This window comes from Myotis nattereri, assembly GCF_964212035.1.
Source record: "Myotis nattereri genome assembly, chromosome: 9".
NCBI lineage: Eukaryota > Metazoa > Chordata > Mammalia > Chiroptera > Vespertilionidae > Myotis > Myotis nattereri.
In genome coordinates, this window is record NC_138084.1 from 24,586,999 (window position 1) to 24,601,106 (window position 14,108).

The 14,108-nt window shown below is 40.2% G+C and overlaps 1 protein-coding gene across 2 annotated transcripts in view; it reads left to right on the forward strand.

Annotated features, from left to right (window-relative positions):
- Positions 1–1,998: 1,998 nt before the first annotated feature.
- CCDC34 (coiled-coil domain containing 34) overlaps positions 1,999–14,108 on the forward strand; it is a 30,153-nt gene continuing 18,043 nt past the window's right edge. Inside the window, exons 1-2 of one of the 2 annotated variants that reach the window (XM_081099874.1) lie at positions 1,999–2,388; positions 7,884–8,019. In XM_081099874.1, coding sequence (XP_080956000.1) covers positions 2,045–2,388; positions 7,884–8,019 — 480 coding nt within the window. In that variant the 5' untranslated portion in view covers positions 1,999–2,044. The remainder of the gene's footprint in view (positions 2,389–7,883; positions 8,020–14,108) is intronic. The other variant, XM_081099873.1, reaches the window with a different exon arrangement.

Here is a 14,108-nt window from a genome sequence, read left to right on the forward strand (position 1 = left end):
AAAGTGGAGAAACCTTGTAGTTTAAGTGACATAATTTATCATCTACCATGTTCTCCGTCAGGTCCTATGCTAGAAGCTTTGAGGATTAATGAGATACTATGACTAGGACAGTGATGGCGAACCTATGGCACGCGTGTCAGAGGTGACACGCGAACTCATTTTTTTGGTTGATTTTTCTTTGTTAAATGGCATTTAAATATATAAAATAAATATCAAAAATATGTCTTTGTTTTACTATGGTTGCAAATATCAAAAAATTTCTGTATGTGACACGGCACCAGAGTTAAGTTAGGGTTTTTCAAAATGCTGACACACCGAGCTCAAAAGGTTCGCCATCACTGGACTAGGAGGTGGTTATTTCCTTGTTTTACCGAGGAGTAGGGACTTGGAAAGGCCAAACAGCCTGTTTAAGGAAACCTGAAATCTAGTAAGAAGAAACCACTGATTCAAACCCAGGTCCCTTTCATACTAAAACGTATGTGTGCTTTTTCTTCTATGCTTCAGTTATGTCAGATTATGACTTTTGCAAGTAACTTTTCAAATTTACCTCCTTCTGAAGCCCTAGGATCAGGGGTCCTCAAACTACGGCCAGCGGGCCATATGCGGTCCGCCGAAAACATTTATCCAGCCCACCCGGTGTTTTTGCTGCTGCTGCCTGTCCTGCTTAGCAGCCAACTTGTCTGGGGCCCGCAGTGCGCATGTGCGGAATGTCTGAGGGACAGTGAGTGGGCCCCCCTGTTTAAACAGTTTGAGGACCTCTGCCCTAGATTGCTCTGGGGCCTTCTGATGCTCTTGTTGATTCTAGATATGTTCTCATAAAAGATTTTAGACAAATATGCTGATATTGACTAATTGGGGTAGAGAATGAAAACTCCATTAACCAAGTGTTATTCCTTGATTAGTTTCATTACTCATTTAAATTGCTATTTTCTTCCATTTATATTGTTTTTATTGAATATTGAGGCAAAATTAGCATTCATTTAAACTGTTTTCCATGTCATATTTGTATTAATTATAGCTTCTGCCTTCTGAATTGCCCTTGGTTGCTATTGTTTCTATTATATTTAATTCTTCTTTGTCAAATGTTGCAGATCTAAATTTCATCAAAGATTTTGTACCACTCGTTGGTCAGTAACAAATCTTGTGTGCTGTTTTAGCCACTGTCAGTTTTCACTTTGTGGTATTTCTAGAGCAATATGCATTATGAGCTGGACAAAACCATATTTATTTACAAGTGTTACAGTTTTGTCAGCATGAAAAAAGCATCCAGATTTATTACCACTTCTCCCTTGCTACTGTCATCCCCAGTCCCTAAGAGAGTGCTCCTTCCGAGGTCCCACATTTTTCCTTTCCTCATAAAACGCATTCCACAGAAGAGTGGTATGATTTTTCACAAGAGAATGAGGACCTTGTCCCTGCAGGGTTTTTATTTTACTCATCCAAATATCCAGTGTCTAGCACAGATGCTAGCACACTAGAGGGTTCAAAGAGACCCCCACATTCACATGGATAGACCGGCAAAGGAGGTGCTAACCAAAAAATTTAAAAAAATTTTTTCCTAAAAAGTTATCCTAAATTGACCTCACTTGTACAGATGGATAAAGTTCGCCTCTGCTCCCCTCATAAAATGTGGCCGTGTATTGAAAGAAATCTTGACTGATGCTTATACTCCTGACCTTGTAACGATATGGGGGTAATTCTGACTTTTGCCTCTTTCCCTTTAAAAGTATCTGTCTTATTTAGCGGCGGCCTGTTTCCTGTAGAAAGTTAACTGCAACACCACAGCCAGCAAAGGACAGGCCCGCAAAGTTGTCATGGGGACGCGATCTGGCCGCTCGCGGAAGCGCGTTTACCTGGCCGGCGACACCGGCCCTGGCGGAGGACTCCCCGCCCGAAGGCCGGAACAAAGCCGGCGCGGAGTCCACGCGTCGCCCAGGCAACGCGGGCCTGTCCCCGCCCTGATTGGCCAGGCTCGGCGCGCGCGGGGCCTGCTGGGAGAGCACGTCTCCGCCGCCGCTCCGCCGGTTTGAACGTGGCGGGCCCGATGTGGGCGGCGGGGCGGTGGGGGGCTGCACGGCCCCCTTCCGACGCCTGGTTCCCGGCAGACTGCAGCGCCCGATCGCGGCCTTCCTCGGGCTCCGTCTCCGCGCTCACGGCGGACGCCCGCGGGCAGGGACTGGAGGCGGTGGCGGTGGCGGTGCGCTCGCCATCCCCGCGGCTGAGCTGCAGCAATTCCACCCGCTCGCTCTTGTCTCCCCTCTGCCGCCAGAGCTTCGCGTTTGACGACGACGGCGACGCGGCGGATGAAGAAGAAGTGGACGAAGATGCCCACGACTCGGAGGCCGAGGGGGCGAGCCCGGGAGGAGTGGAGTTGCAGGGGCGCGCCAGGTAAAAGCGAGGCCGCCGCAGGCCCTTCCGTGCACCTCCTTCTGCGGCGAAAGCCCCCCCCGCCGAGGCCCAGAGGCTGTGCGGCGGGGCTCCTTTCTGCACACATGACCTCACGTTTTCTGTGATCCTTAATCCCTTTTCACACTGAGGATATGATGACTGCCACAGTCTCACTCCCCAGATAGAAGTACATAGTCTCAAACACGCACAATTTTGCTACCATTTCAGGAGTTGTATAAATACTCAAAAATCTTATTGTGAGCACCAGAACTCTTGTCCAAACTTTAAAAAAAAAAATTATTTCAGAGAGAGAGAGAGAGCGCGAGAGCGCACGCGTGAGAGAAACATCAATTGGCTGATGAGAATCATTGATTGGCTGCCTCCTACACGCCCCACACTGGGGATCGAGCAACCAGGGCCTGTGCCCTTGACCTAAATGGAACCGTGATTTCCTGGTTCATAGGTCGATGTTCAACCACTGAGACCCGCCGGCTGAGCATCTTGTCCAAACTCTTAACACCAAAACATGGTCCACTGCACTTTGGTAGTACCTGTAGTTATTTGGGGAAAAAACACACAAAACAAACCTGATTGCCAGTGAAGTAGCTTGTCAGAAGCAGTATACTTTTTTTTTGTCACAAATAAGGAGATGAAGCAGAGAGAGTTTAACAATGTCAACCTCATTATCCAGAGACAACCTTGGGGTCTGATCTGAGCACTGAACAGTGGCATAGGAGTCACTGAATCAAAGACTGTTAGAACCAAAGAGATTATTAAAACCATCGTAATTTATTTCTACAATTATTCTTTTGGCAAACATTTAGTTTGTGTCACATATCAGTCTACATACTGGGGACTATACACAAGATAAACATGGTCTCTACTCCCACGGAATTAAAGCCTAGATCAAGTCACTCGTTTTACAGATAGTAAAACTGTGGCTCAGAATACAAATAAAAAGTCTGATTCAAAGGCATACACCCAGTTATTGGCAGAGCTGGTTGGGCCTAGTACCAAGCTACAGCAAATTGCATTATCACTTCCCTGTACTAGATGCCTATTACTGGATATGTAGAAATGGGAACAAAGGGCCCATTCCTGCAGGAGTATGTTTTTCTGAGACAGGCGTAGTAATGCAGGCCCATTCTGGAGTAGGTTCATGATGTCATCTTCAGAAAACAGTTACAAGTTTCCGATTATCCATCAGCGTAAGGCAGTGATGGCGAACCTTTTGAGCTCGGCGTGTCAGCATTTTGGAAAACCCTAACTTAACTCTGGTGCCGTGTCACATACAGAAATTTTTTGATATTTGCAACCATAGTAAAACAAAGACTTACATTTTTGATATGTATTTTATATATTTAAATGCCATTTAACACAGAAAAATCAACCAAAAAAATGAGTTCTCGTGTTACCTCTGACACGCGTGTCATAGGTTTGCCATCACTGGCGTAAGGCATAGTACAGGAGATCTAATCTAAGAAATATAGGCCCGTGTTTTATGTATAAGCATCAAGATAATCTCCTTCATATAAGGCATTCATAACCAGAGTGGGTGAATGGAATATGGAACCATATGAAGTGACTCTCATACGTAGTTTTACAACAGTGAGACTCTTAACAATGAGAAGCAAAAGTAATTACATTGGTGGGAATGGAGATCAGTAAGAGTAGCCATTCAGTCACTTGTTCAGACTGGTTGTAGCAACAAGAAACAGGCCTTTGATCAACCTGATAGTAGAACTAGTGGTAGAAGTAGATAGACTTTAAGGAGTCCATTTTCATGCGGGTCTTTGTAGGGATTCTTCTGGACTGAGTTGGCTCCAAAGATTTTTAAAATAAAGTTTAAGGCTTTGGAAAATACTTTCTCAGCCTAATCAACAAGACAATGTAGACACAGTTGAGCAGCCTAAGGAATGCTGGCCATCAAAACCACAGCTCGGCTTCTGAGACCTTGCATTAGCTTCCAAGCTCCAAAGCCTTGACCAGAGGAGCTGGACAGATTTATGTCTCCCCTTAGCCAAAGCCCAAATGAGCTGGTGGCATCCTAGAGCCAAGGCTGCCTTCCTTATCACAGTCCATTCCCTATGATTCAAAGGAATCATAGATGCAGGGACTCTCTTCAGATACTTCAGACAAGTTATCACTTCTTTTCAGGAAGGATAAGTGTTGAAAATTTTTTTTCATTCTGCCTACGTCTAACCTTAAGTTGGTGCCCTGGACATTTTCGGGCCGAATGGGATGAGGTGAGCAGGCGGTCTGAGTTGTAGTCCAGCCACAGTTCTGGGTAATCTCTGTGGACTAGGGCGTAAATGTAGAGCTGCCTTTTTTTTCCACCCTTCACCTGCCACGGTGGTCTGACGGTGGCAAAACTTACAGGGTAAGGCTTTTTTGAGCTAGACTCAGGCATCAGCTGCACATGATGGATAAGAACTCAAGATATGTTAGGTGTCAATAGGGCCATGCGCAGAGGATGCATTGGCCTTCCAGTGGACTGAGGTGAAGCTCACCGTTGACTTCGGACAAGATAATGAGTATTTTCCTGGAGTCTTATAATATGTGTTGGGCCTGCTGTTTCGTGAGCTTTATCCTGGTTTTTATATTGCTCTCCATTAGGAAACCCGTCTTAATAAAGGTTTTGGTCATAAACAGCTGCTTATCAAACCTTTCTTGATTATGGGTAGAGTTATATATGTCAAACATTTTGAACACGTTTGTTAAAAATATTAAGGCAAGAAATTCAATATTTAAAGTGTCATTTTCTTTAAAAAAAACACTGTTCTCACTAATTTCTTCTCTCAACAAACATTTCTTGGGAGCCTACTCTATTCTAGGCCCTAAGGTAGATTTTGAAATAAAGAATGAGTTAAGACATGTTAGGAATTCATGGCCTATGGCAGAGGTGGGCAAGCGACAGAAAGCCCAAGGTGCTTAGTCCAGATTTTTTGCAGAGTTTCACTGTAAGGCAGTAAAGATAATGAGCCTGGGTTGAACCTTGACGAGACAGTAGGAATTATCCATACTCCTCCTCCTCCTACTTCTAAATGACATGTACCAAATGTTTACCGCATGCTTGAACTGTACTCAGTGCTTTAGCATGGCCTGTCTCATCTAGTAGTAATGCAGGGAGCCACTGTTATCTCCATTTTACAGATGAAAATGGAGGCTTAAAGAGGTTACAAAATTACACTAGGAAGAAACAGAGATGCACCCCAAATGTCACTCCCATACCTCAGCCCTTACTTTGGCCATCTGTGGAGGTGGAAGAAAGGAATTTCAGAGTTTTAGGCAAAGCTGCAGAGCACAAGAGCATGGCACATTCATCAATCTCCCCACGTTCAAACAGGACTAAAATGTAGAGTCTGGATCCGCCATTGGTGAAAGAAGAGGCTGGAAGATAGGGGCCAATTCATGGGCGTCGGGAGTTTGAATTTCATCTTGTGGACAGAGGAGCCACTGAAGGACTTTGTGATGGGGAGTGACATGATAGAAGGATGTGTTTGAAGGACGAATCTGGCAACAGGGTGGAGAATGATTATAAATGAAGGGAGAAAGACCAGTTATGTCCTGACAGTGGCTTGAGAAAATGGAAAGAATTGGAATAGACATAACTAGTGGTTATGTGGGGGATGGGGGGCGGGGGGAGCAGGAGGAGTCAGAGATCTGGGTTCCTGCCTTGGCCACCTGGGGAGGTAATGGTACCCTTCACTGAGGTAGGATTGTAAGAAGAGGTGTGCAATTTTTCTTGGTGAGGAAGAGTAGTGGGTACATGTTCAAAGATGATTAGACTTGTTTTGGATTGATTGAGTTTGATATTGAAGTGGAGCTGTCTATCAGATGGTTGGAAATAAAGGCCTGGAGCTCAGGAGAAAGACCTGGTCTGGAATAACTGTTTCACACATCATCAGCACTTAGAGATAGCTGAAACTATGGGAGCCAATGAGGTTGTTCTATAAGACTGAGAAGGAAAGGTACATAGAAGAAGTAAACAACACATCTAGTATCTCTTTTCCCCTAAGATAAAAATTCCGCAGTGGGTTAGGCCAGTGGTCGGCAAACTCATTAGTCAACAGAGCCAATTATCAATAGTACAATGATTGAAATTTCTGTTGAGAGCCAAATTTTTTAAACTTAAACTATATAGGTAGGTACATTGTTATTAACTTAATTAGGGTACTCCTAAGTCTTAGGAAGAGCCACACTCGAGGGGCCAAAGAGCCGCATGTGGCTCGCGAGCCGCAGTTTGCCGACCACGGGGTTAGGCAATTGGCTGCCTGAAGTAGGAATGAAGAGCTAAGTCTATAATCTAGTATCTAGAGCTGCCTTGGGTTCTGAGTGAACTTTCTTTCTCTGGGTGCTGACCAGCTTTTCCTGTTTTAGGAAGCTTGTGTATTTGGCCAGAACCCTGTGTTTTGTATTTAGTTGCGTACTTAGAGTTTTTCCCCTCTCCTCTTCTTTTCAGCTTGAGTAAGTAGTTACTTTTCCCCAGACCCAGAAAAGACACTCTGAGAGAGGTACATGGTGTGGTGAGCTTGGTAGGGGGTAACCACACTGTGGAGAGTCATACACACACCCTGTCTGAGAACTGGCAAAAGGGAGTCAACCAAAATGCTAAAGAATACAACGGCCATATACTGTTATGTAACTTTTTATTTAAAAACAATTTTATATTTAGAGAAAAATTGAGCATTTACGGAATTTCTGTTCACCCTTCACCCATAATCCCTAATGTTAACACATTTGCTTTATATATACACTAGAGGCCCAGTGCACGAAATTCATGCATGAGTAGGGTCCCCTAGCCTGGCCGGAAATCAGGGCCAATCAGGTTCCCCGCCTCCCGGCCTCCTCGCCTCCTCCTTCCCTAGCTCCCTCAGTGCCCCGCTGCGGCCGCTGGTCACCCACCACGTTCTCCGCCGCCCCCTGGTAGTCAGCACCTGTCATAGCGAGCGATCGAACTCCTGGTTTCCCGGTCGAACTCCTGAGGGGACACTTTGCATATTAGCCATAATTATCTATATCTATATCTATATCTATATCTATATCTATATAGATAGAGATAGATAGATAGAGATAATTTGTATATATATGTATTTGTTTTTCTTAGGTATTTAAGGGAGAAGAAGGGAAATGTCTGCTCCAGGATCTGATTAGGATCATGTGGTGTAATTAGTTGTCCAGATATAAGAGTTTTAAGAAAAAGATACTGTCATTGAGGCAGATGGACTGGGTGTGTTTTATCGTAATAGATTTTTAAAACACTGTGATTTTAGAAGATGAAGGCATTCAAAAGCAGTTTATGGATAAACTAATTTAAATATTGGAGTTCCTTTTTGTGCTATTTCAAATGTATATATGTAATTCATATATATTTACTTACAAAAATTACAGTATTGTAAATAGATTATTAAATTCTACTTTCACTGTACAGCGAAGTGATTTTGACTGTTAAGCCAAAGAGTACAAGTGCTGTAGTGTCCCCTCTTTTGCAATAGGGTGGTTGAATCCAAAGATAACCAAGAAGAACAGAAACAGGTGTGCTTACCAGAGAGCAGCCTGACGCCATGGGAAGTGTGGTTTGTTGGCAAAGAAAAAGAAGAGCGTGGCCGCCTGCAACAGAAAGCTCTGGAGGTAAAATTAGACAGCATTCTCTTCATTTAATCCATGAGCTCAAAAAGTAGAGCTGCTGTTGCAATGAAAATGTTAATATTATCCCTCAAAACAAAGTGTCTGCATTTGTTGGTGTCAGTAACGCGTATTGTAGAATTAACACATGGTCATTATAAGAACATTTGGAAAATAGAGCTAAGCATAATTTAAAAAGTTAAAATTTTCTCTAATCTCACTACCTGAAGATAGTCACTGTTAACATTAAGGTGTATAGCTTTCCAGATTTTCTTCCATATAATTTAAAAAATAAATATGTGCAAGTGTATATATACAGATACATACAGTGGAGCTTCACCATATCTACATTTAACTAAAGTAAATTCAACTACATATACTTGGTAAAATTTTTAGGAAAGGAGATAAACAAAAATTGAAATAGAGATAAGAATCTACCCACATGTTACTCAGAGCTTGTGCCCTAGAGTGAGTTTGTGCTGAGAGATTGGAATCTGCTGGGCTTGTGGGAGGTTTTCAGCTTCTCCGTGCTTCCCTGCCTTGCTTGTGGATATTTCTGTATTTGTGATTTTCTATCTGAACTCTCACCTCAAAGCTGAAATAATAGTTTGAGCTACATTTTCACATGAATCCCTCATTCTTTGAACTCTTACTATTTGCTCTTTAGAACCTAGCAGCCAAATATATTTGGATAATTTGGTATTTTCCATATCTGGACTCATTATCTAAATTCTCCCTTTCCCATCACAGAAAACAAGTAGATTTGAGTGGTGAGGGATACTTCTCCTTTTTAATGAATTAGGAGCAAACTCTTTTGTAACGTGCTTTTTTCTACTGGTTACATTTATTAATATATTTCAATATCATTAAATATTTCTACAATGTCATTTTTATTTATTTTTTATTTTTTACAATGTCATTTTTAAATGACTGGCTAAGATTATTAAAATATACTTAAAATGTATTGAATATATATTAGGATATAGTTAATGGATTCACTATTGTTGGATATTTAAGTTTATTAGTAATCATGTTGTCATAAAAATTCTTGGAATTAAAACTTAGCCCTCCATGATCTTCCTTGGAATAAATTTTCCACATCAGTTTTGAAACCCATGAGGCTTGGCATGATTTAAATGATTGTAGAAATCAGTACCTTCTGCTCTTTCCCTATTCATGATACTTTGTATTCTAAACTACAGATTTATGCCTGGAAAAGTGCACAGTAATATTTGTTTCCTCTTAGAAGGCCACAAAGTCTGAGAAAGACCCTGTGGTTTGATGTAAGGCAAGCCTATTTAAATTTATGCTTCATTCAATTTTCTTATCTGTACAATAAGGATAAAGTAATATGTGTCACAGAATTTTTGTGAGGATTAAATGAGACAAAGTATAAAAATGGCTGGTGTTATTTTATTGTTATTGATATTATTATTCACAGCCTCACTAAAGCTTTTTCACTTATTTTCAGCATTAGTTTGTATTATTGAGACCACAGACCCTCCATTACTTAGTTCAGTAGTTTTCAAAATATTTGTTCATGGTGACAAATCTACTTTGCTTCATGTCACACACACATACATATTTGAAACAATATCTTAATTTTTGCAAAACCTGGTAGCCTATTATATTCTTGAAAAAAAATTTTTTTTTTTTTTTTACTGATTTTTAGAGAGAGAGGAAAGAAGAGAGAGGGAGAGAAACATTGATGTGAGAGCAAAACATCCATCAAGCCTGCAATCCAGGCATGTGCTCTGACTGGGAATCAACCAGGAACCTTTCAGTATATAGAACAACACTCAATCAACTGAGCCACATCTGCCAAGGCCTTATTTTGGGGTTGTTTTAAAGGCCTGTTATAACCTATTCAATTGGTTTTAGAGTCAGTTTGGAAAATACTGCTTTAGTGAGTCAGTGGTAAAGTGGAATTTAGTTTATGATATTTATGTTTATCTCTAGCCTCATTAGAAGTCACTTGTTACATTAGGAAAAGGAGTCTCCCTGGCCGGTGGTGCTCAGTGGTTGAGCGTCAATCCATGAACCAAAAGTTCACTGGTTCAATTCCCAGTCGGGGGGTGTGGAAGGGGCAGCCAATTGATGTTTCTCTTTCCTGGATGTTTCTCTCTCTCTATTACTTTCCCTTTCTCATTAAAATCAATAAAAACATATTTAACAAAACAGAACCTGAAGGTCATTTTTAGAGTCAGCATACAGTAAAAGAAATGAAATTCATAAGGGAGCCTGGGCTTTGGGGTCACACAGAACAAGGCTGAAATTTTAGCCTTGCTATTCTAACTCTGTGGCCTTCAGAAAATTACTTAACTTCTCTGAGCCTCATTCTCTTCATCTGTAAGCCAAATGTTAGAGAGTCAATAGTAGAGTGTTTAAAAGTGTAAATTCTTGAGCCGTCCTTGGATTCAAAACATGGACCTTGGGCAAATTCTTACGATCTCTTTCCACCTAGATTTCTTTACCAGTGAAAGGGGAAAAACCGTTTTTACTTGATTGTGTTATGAGGACTCCGTGAACATCAAGGAATGGCCTACTACACAGGAAGCATTCAGTAAAAGTTAGTTGTTATTTTGTGTTATAGGAGATAATAAACTACTGAAGATTTGTTTTGAGAGCAGACTAAAATAATGAATATAAAATCCCTACCACAGTGATTAAGCATGTATGAGTATAATTGGTTGAAAGATGAAAACCTTTTCATGTATTTAGAAATGGCATTTCTTATATCTTATAACATCTACATCATTACTTAGCTCTAAAGCAATTAAACTGTGGGACTGGCACCAGGAGATGGCAAGCTGGAGACCTTAATCCCGAAGCCCTGGACGTGCCATTGCGAGGCCTCCTCCAGGGCTCCCATATATTTCTATTTTACTTATAGCGTAGATTTAAAATGTATTCATTAAAAATAGTCTTTTATTTTAGATTTTAGACAACATAAAAAAAAAGCAATTAAAATATTTTAGCATGAATCTTATTGTATCAGTCATGCCAGTAATATAACTTATGGGCCAACTCCTCACTTTCTTACAAGCTTATTTTGAGCTATTGTGGTATTCATGTTCTTTTCATGCCTTTCTCTTTGTTTTATTTTGTAAGTTATGCTTTCCTTATTTTTTGTTCTTATTTATTGCTTTCTCTAATTTGTTTATAAATCATATCATTAAAAATCATATCATCAATTTGTATAAGGAACAGTTCATCTCAGATCCCTGTTAAACATGAGGGCCAGAAAGTAACTTTGCCAAGGTTTTTAGTTAGTGGCTAAGATGGGATTGGATCATAGTTTTTGACTTCCAATTTAGTGTTTTTTCCACAATACTAAGATGTATTTTAGAAATAAATGGGTCAGACTTAATATTTAATTTTGAATTTACCCTGGCTTTCTTATTGTTTTTCTTAATAACTTAAAGGAAAATTTAAAGGATAATTGGTTATTAAAAAGAACATACCTTCTTGTATATTTGATTTCAGTAACAGACATTTAGATTTGTTTCAGACATCTTTATAAGATTGAGTTAAGAAATTATTTTAACCCATCAAAATTACCCACTTACAAAGTTAAAAAAAATTAAACTTTGTTAAGATGATAAATATGACAAGTGTTGAATATCAGTATTATAAAAAACTAACATTGGTTTTGTAGATCATATAAATTTTATTTAAATTTTTATTACATAAAAAAATTCTTTTAACAGACTGCCCTGAATTCTCTATGGCCTTTGTTAATTCTAATTTTTAACATTTGCTTTAGCATTTTAGTACAATCTGTTCTAAATTATAGAAATTGTCTAGTTTGTGAATAATGCGAGGGCTTTTCCCCAGTTTGCCTTTGGCCATTTCATTCATCAGCCCCTAGTGAATAGGGCGGGACACAGAGTTTTTGAAACTCAAAACTGTTAGTTTTTGTGATTGTTACCTTCAGTGGTAAACTCAGGTCTTTGAAAGTTGACAAAAGCTATTGAAATAAAAGTGCTGTTTAGGATCCTCTTTGCAATTTGGTTTTCTATAATCAAGCGTTTACTCTGTGGGAAAATAGCTGTAATCCTGTTGCGATTCAGTGGTGTACCAGAAGACGACCTAGGGGCCTTGACAGAGAAGGCTCCAGCCATGTCCAGAGGAGGCTTGCTTGGTGGGGACAGATGGAGGCATTCAGGGTGGGAATGCTGGGAGCGAGCCACGGAAGGGAGTGCTCTGTGTCCAGGTGTGATGTGTATTCTGGGGGGGGGGGGGGGAGGGGGGGCGGGAGCGCTTTAGCAGACATCCTGAGATCAGAGCACTGTCTGGGTCTGGGGTAGTATTTTCTACATACTTTTTGACCCTTCCTTTATCTTTAACTCTTATGTCAACATTAACTAAAATTTGTGAGCCATAAAATAGGAACACAAAGTCTGATTATTCTTTCTGATTTTTGAGTTTACTTTTATGAAGAATCTTAAAAGGGTACATAAATATAATCAATCACTCTTTACTTGTATATTTAAATGATTACTTTTCTTGAAAATAAAATAAAATTGAGGACTATATAGGGAAATTTGGATATATGAGTGTTAGATCTGTTCATAGCCTGTCATACACACGCACACACATACACACACACACACGCACGCACGCACATACATGTTTCCCCCTTTTTATTTCCTGGCTCAAGTTCAGTCATTTCCCTTACAACTCATATACTGTGACAATCTCCTAGTCAGTCTCCCTCAGAATAGTTCTGGCCCTTGTAATGCAGTTTTTAGCCTTTATCACTGAGTTCTAAGTCATCCATTTGCCATGTATTCTGGCTTCATAGTGTTCAATTTACTCTCTTGTCTCAAAAGACCTTTTCCCACCTAGTTACCACACACCAACCCATCACCCCCAATCTCTCTTTTCTAGTCAAGTCAATTCCTCTGTTCCTCTTACGGTGCTCATATTTGACCACTCTGGCCTACAGTGTTTCTCTTCTCCTCTTCCCTTCCGTTCTTTTCCCTTTTCTAAACTTAATACACAGTACCTCACAATGTAGCACTCAATTCTTGTGTGTATATAGGAGATTAGTTGAAAGACTTCCAGAATTTCATCCCTGTGTCTCAGTGCATGCTATCTTTATAGTAGGCATGCAATTTTAAAAAAAAAAGTATTAAGTGAATAATCAAGGTATAGCAGCTGCAGAGGTAATGAAGAATGTTTTTAAAACCAAGGTGGCTGTTTTACTCTGGAGGCTGTCGGGAGTATGATGTTTAAAAGTTGGAAATGAGTGAGGGCAATTCTTTTCTATGCAGTGGAATTATAGGATGCTGGGACATGGAAGACAGGTTTCCTGTGCATCAGTTGTTCTAAAGTGCAAACCATATTTTCTTGGTGTCAAGTTTTATCTTCATGTCGTGTAACACACTGGAACTGTCTGAGAGTTGCTAACTTGTCCTTTCCACTCCCACTCATGCTCAGGTAGATAGGTCTTTGGGAAAGGGAGAGAGGGAGGGAGGAGTGAGGTCCAGTTGAAGATACATAAAAGTATCTGATTATTAGTATCTAAGGAGAGAGAAGAAAAATAACTAATAATTATGGTAGTAGAGTCCTAGGAGTCTAGTTTGAACAACATTCTCAACTAATGCAGTAATTTAACTGATGAGTGACAGACTGGTGGCACTGAGCTTGTAGTTTTATTTGGCCATACCTTCCACATTCTTTCTTCTGAGGAAATGCCCAAACGTGTAGATTCCAGTGACAGCAAGGCCTATGGGATATGAATGTGGTTTTGTGTTACACTCCAGCAGCTATAAAATGAGTGAGGAAAAACCTTGGGTTTTTTTTTTTTCCTAAAGAAAATGGAATGCCTTCTGTATGACTGAATTAAAATTTTAAATTTAGGGATTATTTAATTCCTATTCTTTATCTTCCTCAAGAATCTGGAAGCTTTTTATAACTGTAAAAAAAAGTTGCAATTCCCTTGAGCTTCTGCCAAGAGTGTACAGTGATGCCAAAATTTATGTGTGGGAAAGTTGATTTCAATGAGGGTAATTTAGCTGAAGTTTAGTCTAAGAAACTAGTGTTTTGCTGCCAAGCAATTATTTGCATTTCTAAAAAATGACTTATAC